General features: G+C 46.6%; 1 protein-coding gene across 4 annotated transcripts in view; it reads right to left on the minus strand.

Moving 5' to 3' along the window:
• Positions 1–2,173: 2,173 nt before the first annotated feature.
• MAATS1 (MYCBP associated and testis expressed 1) overlaps positions 2,174–6,248 on the minus strand; it is a 31,055-nt gene continuing 26,980 nt past the window's right edge. For 2 of the 4 annotated variants that reach the window (XM_008631886.2, XM_017731896.1), the window contains exons 16-18: positions 6,089–6,180; positions 2,677–2,892; positions 2,356–2,602 (exon numbers count right to left, since the gene is read on the minus strand). In XM_008631886.2, the coding sequence (XP_008630108.1) occupies positions 2,678–2,892; positions 6,089–6,180 (307 nt within the window). In that variant the 3' untranslated portion in view covers positions 2,356–2,602; position 2,677. Of the gene's footprint in view, positions 2,603–2,676; positions 2,893–6,088; positions 6,181–6,248 lie in introns of all 4 variants that reach the window. The other 2 variants (XM_017731899.1, XM_017731898.1) reach the window with 2 other exon arrangements.

The raw sequence follows: 6,248 nt of genomic DNA on the forward strand, positions 1-6,248 counted from the left end.
GTTTTCCCCCTCCCACACCCGGGGAGCCATATCAGCAGGGAAGGCCTGGTACAATTTGCATTCATTCATTTACTGCCGAGACCAATTTTTCACCATTCTCAGGGCACAGTGCCCCCAGAGGCCCGTTTGGCTCAGCCTGTCTCCCCCACCTGCCAGGAGACAGGAGCCGGCAGAGCAGCACAGCCAGGCTCCCTCCCTGTGGGCAGCTGCTGAAAGAAAAGCGGGACAAGCTGCATTTTCCCCGTGTTTCCACTGTATTGGTGCAGCCCTGGAGGCATCTGCTGTGTTTGTTTCGGGTACGGGCTCCTCCCCAGGGTTGTTCTGTCTCCTGCTAGGAGAGGGAACGGTGCATTCTTATGCTGTTGATTTATGATCCCAATTCCCTCTCGCTGTGCTCGTTTTCTTTCTCAAAGTACATTCTGCAAAGCTTGAAAAAAAAAACCCCACATGACACTGGAAAGCAGTTTCTACAGCAGAGTTTCCTGCAGGAATCCTGCTGTGGCCTTCAGTTTACATGCTAGGCAATGTCATGTGGAAAAGATGGCTTTACCCTGATGGTGTCCCTTAAATCATAATAGAAGCCAAGACATTCATAGTGCACGTGTGCACATGCCTGTGCACAGCATCTGGAGTCCCCTGCCCCCTTGTTATCATGCAGAGCTGTATCCTTACAGAAGACCAAAGTGCTGCAACCTCCGTCCATTCCCACACCTGTTGGAATACTTACCTTTTTAAAACCACATCAAATTGTACAATGAGCCACGTGGAGAATGTTTGACAGACCATCTTCAGAAATACAGCAAATGCCTCAGTGGATTGGTCTTCCTTTTCTACTGCTTTTCTGCTGCATCAAGTTTTCCATGTCTCTCCTATTACATTGGATCTTGTGATTCATGTTATCCCCCCTCCTTTTAACCAGGCTAAATTTATCAAGGTGGCCTGAGGCTACAGAGCTGATGCCTGCACAGCTTCTCCTCCCACACTGGGGAGAGTGTTTTGTTCTATATTTTTGTATTTGCTACCTTCCCTCTCACGGTCTAGCTACAAATACCACGAGAATTGCCCCAAATCCCCAGTCCCTAATGGGATCATCCTCACAGAGTCCTAACCAAAACTTGTCACCCCTCTCTGACTCCTGCCACAAGTTGTAGCATGTACAGAGGCTGCCTGACCCCAGCAGTCCCCTGGTGCCCCTGGTTTAGTGACCTGGAGACAGGCAGTGGTTTGGTGCAGCTCTTTTTCCTCTCTCCAGCTCTTATTTACTGCCCAGTGGAATACAGGGGTATTCAGGCTCCTTTCTCCTCTGTCTCCCCTCCCTGTAAATTCCTTTTCCTGTACCCTGCCCCAGCCCAATCCACAAAACGAAGACCTGCTGCAGAATTTTGACAGGAATGCATTAATGAGCACCATTTTTGACCAGCAGCTGGTTTGTGTTTTGTAGGAGCAGTGCTGTGGTCGGGATTAGCCGGACCACACCTGAGCTTTACAGACCCAGCACAAGGAACAGACGACCCACAGGGAGAAATGATGGAAGCAGGGAGACATCAGCCTGTTACTATGTTAGCACTGAGGGCCAATACTGCTGTCGGCTGTGTAAGCTGTAGCCATCAATGAATGAGCATTTTGGGTGTGGTGGTGTGGCTGCGCCTGCCCTCCTGAAACGTGGTGCTTGGTGTAAATGTCCCTTTATGTGCTAAGGCCACAGCCCTCGGGAATTTTGACACGTGAGTGCTGGAGAGCTGAGCAAGCCTTGAGCTCTGTGACAGATGCACTGCGCCTGTCTGAACCCGCTGCTTCCCGACATCCGGAGCTGGTTCACCCCCGTGCCTGCTAACACTGCAAAGCCAGCACACGGCAAAGCCAGCACACGGCAAAGCCAGCATCCTTTCTGTGTAGCCCCTGGAGCTGGAGAGCCAGAGTGACTAACACTGTTCCAACAAAAATAAGATTCTTTCCAGAACAGTTCTTTGCAGTGATAAAAAGCAAGAAGAGGTCAGCCCGAAGAGTAACATTTCTGGAAAATACATCAGCCCCACCATGCCTGTGTCATCCTGCTATCACCTAGATTTGTGCCACGCTCTGCCTGGTTGTCAGAAACCACTCTGCTGAGGCCAGGACACCTTTTCTTTGTCCAAGGACTAGTGATGTGAAAAGATGATGCAAAATCTGACTGTTTTTATTCAACTCCAGAGCTTTATTAATAGCAGTGCTAATGCAGGAAGCCCCTCAGCCTTACACCACTAAGGAAGTCAGTGGGACACGCTTGTCTGTGGATGGTCTCCACTCAAAATTTCCCACTTATGGAGTATTTTTTTCATTTAAGGTTATTATTGATGCAAAGAAATACCACCAAAAGCCCAGGTGCAGATTTTTATTGGTCTGTGCCAGGAAAACAAACAAGGAATGCTAACACTGCTTTCTCACTCAAGCTTCTCTAAATAAATCAGAAGAGAAAAATTAGCCAATGAAGTCCAAAGCAAGTTGGGGAGGGAGTGGAGAGAGCTGCCACACCAAAATGTATGCAGAATGGTTCCAGGACAACAGTGCTGGCAGGCAGTAGCAGGGACAGCCCAAGGGAGAGAGGTTTTCCATTCAGGGTGCCCTGAAAAAGTAAACATAATGTGCTTCCCTCTCCTTCGCCATGCTCTCAAATCACAGAGGGGAAGGGAAACTCACCTCACTCATCTTCTGTCTCTGTGGGATCCTTGTGGAATCCTTGTCCAAGTTCATGTGCAACTGTGGCGGGGTGAGTGCTGTCAGCTGCACTTGGTCCAGCAGCTGTCCCGCTCGGACCTGCGCTGGCTGTCCCAGCCAGATCAGCCAGAATCCTCTCTGTGCCCCCGTGGATGATCCGATGAGCAGCGTAGAGGTGTTTTCTTTGGGACTGCCTCACTGTGCATAAAAAGAGGTAAGGCTTTTACTTGGAAATGTACAGCAAAGTGTTCTCTGTAGGGGAGAAGGGAGGAATAGCTTTTAGCAATCCTGCAGCTGTGGAAAAGTCTATCTCAGGAAAAAAAAACATGCCCTTCTAACTTTGGCTGAAAGCGTTCTACTGCCACCTAATAGCAGCAACCAACTTTGCATTTCATTTTGAAGACTGGCCCCTGCAGTGGGAAGCACAGCCAAAGTGTCTTCCTTTCCAGCTTTGGGAACAACTGCCCAGGATGTATTATCAAGCTTTAAAATAACTTCTTCCGTGTCTGTTATTGCAGCAAGCCTCTGGAAGATGCCAGCTGAAATCTGCCATCTCCTGTGCCAGGATTTGACCTGCACTGAGAAACCCTTACTGAGTTCAAAGTAAGACTCATAGCCACTACTGACACACAAAGACACCTGCCTACCTTATCTCCTCCCCTCAGCTACTGCAGGATTGCCTCCTTTCATCCAAAGTCATTTGTATGTATTTCCAACCCACCTCCTGGGAAATAATTACCCAAGCCTAAGTGTTCACCCCACAGCTCTCTTTATTGCTCTTCACTATTCTTTGTTCCCCCTTTCCTTCTTTATTTCAGTCACGGGATTGAAATAATCTGTGCCTTATGGAGGGTGTGAGAAACGTTGCAGGAACAAGTGGTGGCTCTCATCCTGTCACTTCCCTGCAGAAGTCCAAGACTTACTTTGGTCTGTTTAAAGGCTGTGCTGCACTCAAACTGTGAATCTGAAGCACTGGTGTCCTGCATGCTGGCACACAGTTCTGCTGCCCCTGTCTCAGTCACTCAGCGTTACCAACCCACCCTGTTTATGTTTATCCATCTCCCAGGCCCACTTTGTCAGCAACGAATGCAACTGGATCTCACTTGCTTTTGAAAAGCTGACCTTCACCAGTCAGCTCTCATTCCCAGGAGAGGTTTCTCTACCCAAGGCATTTTGGCTTCAATCGTGTTTGCATCAACTGCATCAACTATACTGGGAATACTCCCCTGGAATTGCTGTAGTCCCTTTCTCCATCCACAGTGAATTCCATCTAAAGGACAGCGTGCTGAAATTGGTGAGTGACTGTCCTTTTCCAAGTGAGGTTTTTTGTACCAGCTCAGTGACTTCTACTTCCACTGAGGCAGGGGTCAGAATTGAGGTGCAGAGGTCTTTCAGGGTGACCCGATATTGGATAATCCCTGCTTTTATGCATCAAAATGCAACAAAATGAGGAGAAAAAAAAATCCCAAACTAGGGAATTGCAAAACAGAGGTGTTTAAGGAGAAGCTAAAGTGTAGGCAAAGACTGAACTTGCAGGCCCTCAAATCGTTGTTCTGCAAATGGATTTGCTCCTCTGACAGACCAGATAACTGCTCTTAGATCACTTCCTGATAGTTTCAAGGAAGGTGAATGCTCAAGCATGGGCCAGGTTGCTGAAACACAGTTTCACAATGAATAATTGTGAAAAGCCACCACAGAAATGCAATACACTAATGCATTTATGAGATCTAATGCCATTCTTTGATACTATTTCCTTTGGATTTCCATGGAATAGTTACTGATTCTGCTTCCCTGAAAGTAGCACTGTGAAGGAGGTTTACAGCAGGGTGTGTTCATCAGAGTGTACATCTGGTAGAATTCAAGTGCCTTAAGTGAATGGAGCCCCCTCACCCCATGCAGCAATAGCAGAAGAGAGTAGATGCCAGGTCTCCTCCTGACATTTGATTTCTGCTGTCACGGGAATATTGTGACAAATTTCTCCTGATCACATTTGAAGGAGCTCCCTTACTTAATTGCTTACTGCTCTATTTCACCATCATCCACTTTAATTTTTAAAAGCTCTGCTTTCCAGGCAAACTCACTGTAGCTATCACAGATTCTGAAGATTTTTTTCTTCTGTTGTTCGGGAGTGCTTTTGAGGTGCTTTGTTCATTAGCTGCTGTTGCATTTAAGCCCAGTACATATTTAGACCCTTGATGTATGTCCTTGGTATGTCCAGAATCCTGAGCCATCTCCAGGTCTTCTTTCTGTTCTCCTTTCTGAGACAGGCTAACCTGTCACTGTGTCAGTGCCTGAGCTGCAGGCTTCACTGACTACCATTACATCACCTGCTCTGGAAGGCTGGCAGAAGCAGTGCTGGAGTGAAGGGAGCTGATTTAAGCTCATGCAGAACTGCCAGCTGCAGAACAGGTACTGTTGTTGTGGCAAACACACAAGCCAGGAAGAAGAAAGTTTGCACAATTCAGAGACCACAAAATGCGTACTCAGGGTTTGTGTTTTCATTCACACAGCAATAAAAGAGGCAATGAACTAAGTGCCTTTGTTCTCAAGGCAGAGAAGTGCACTGCGGCAAGGACCCCCTCAAGCTCTATTGTGATGCAATTGCTTTGCTTAGGTCATATTCACTTTCTGTGGGTGACTGGTTTAGTCACGGTCTTCCACCTGTGCTGGTCGGTGGAAACATCCCAGTTAGGAACAGCCATTTATTCATGACCTTACTTAATGCAATACACAGATTTCCAGTGTCTTCCCCTCTGTATTTTGACAGATGCCATTCCATTTTTGCTAAACAGAAACATCCTTTACAGCTGCAAGATTACCTCCTTACACCATGATTCCACTACAGCCAACCTTAAAACTCGATCTTTACCTCTTGCTCTCAACCAGCTGGGGAGGAGAGGAAAGCATAGGAAAGTGTATAACCTTCCTTCCATAGATTACATATATTGAAGTAATTTGCTTGTTAAAGTCTTCTACAGTTTTAGAATTGCCATATAATAATTCACAGTGGTGCTACTTAAAGACTTTAACCAGTTTGGTTTTGAATGTGCAATGGGCTGCTTCTTTTCATGCAGTTATATTGTTGCAGATACACCAAATTTATCACAGAAAACCTGGCTGGAAGGGACCTCAAGGATTATTGGATCCAGCCTTTCTTGGAAAAAGCACAGACCAGGTCTTACAGCAGGCCTGAATTTCGGTCACCATTTAAAAAGACTAGAACTCATGAGAAACTGGTGAAAAAGGGTGAAAGAGCTTAACTTTCTACCTGCAGATAGCAAAAAAGGAGTTTCAGGGAACTGAGAGAACTCTTGGCTACATCATTCCTTTCAGGAAGCTAGAATATGGAGAGTGAACCAGTTCACAAAGTAAATAAAGTTACTGGACTCCTTACCTCTTTCTCTCATAGAGCTTTTCTCAGCTTCTGGGATCAGGAAATTATAAACCAGCTCTGCTACAATCTCTTCTGACTGTAGGCGAGTTCGACTACAGGACAGATGCACAGTGGTGTTAGTATTTCAGTTTTCTCTCCAGACCACCTCTGCAAGAACAGG

The sequence above is a fragment of the Corvus brachyrhynchos genome, unplaced genomic scaffold, assembly GCF_000691975.1.
Source record: "Corvus brachyrhynchos isolate BGI_N302 unplaced genomic scaffold, ASM69197v1 scaffold3, whole genome shotgun sequence".
NCBI lineage: Eukaryota > Metazoa > Chordata > Aves > Passeriformes > Corvidae > Corvus > Corvus brachyrhynchos.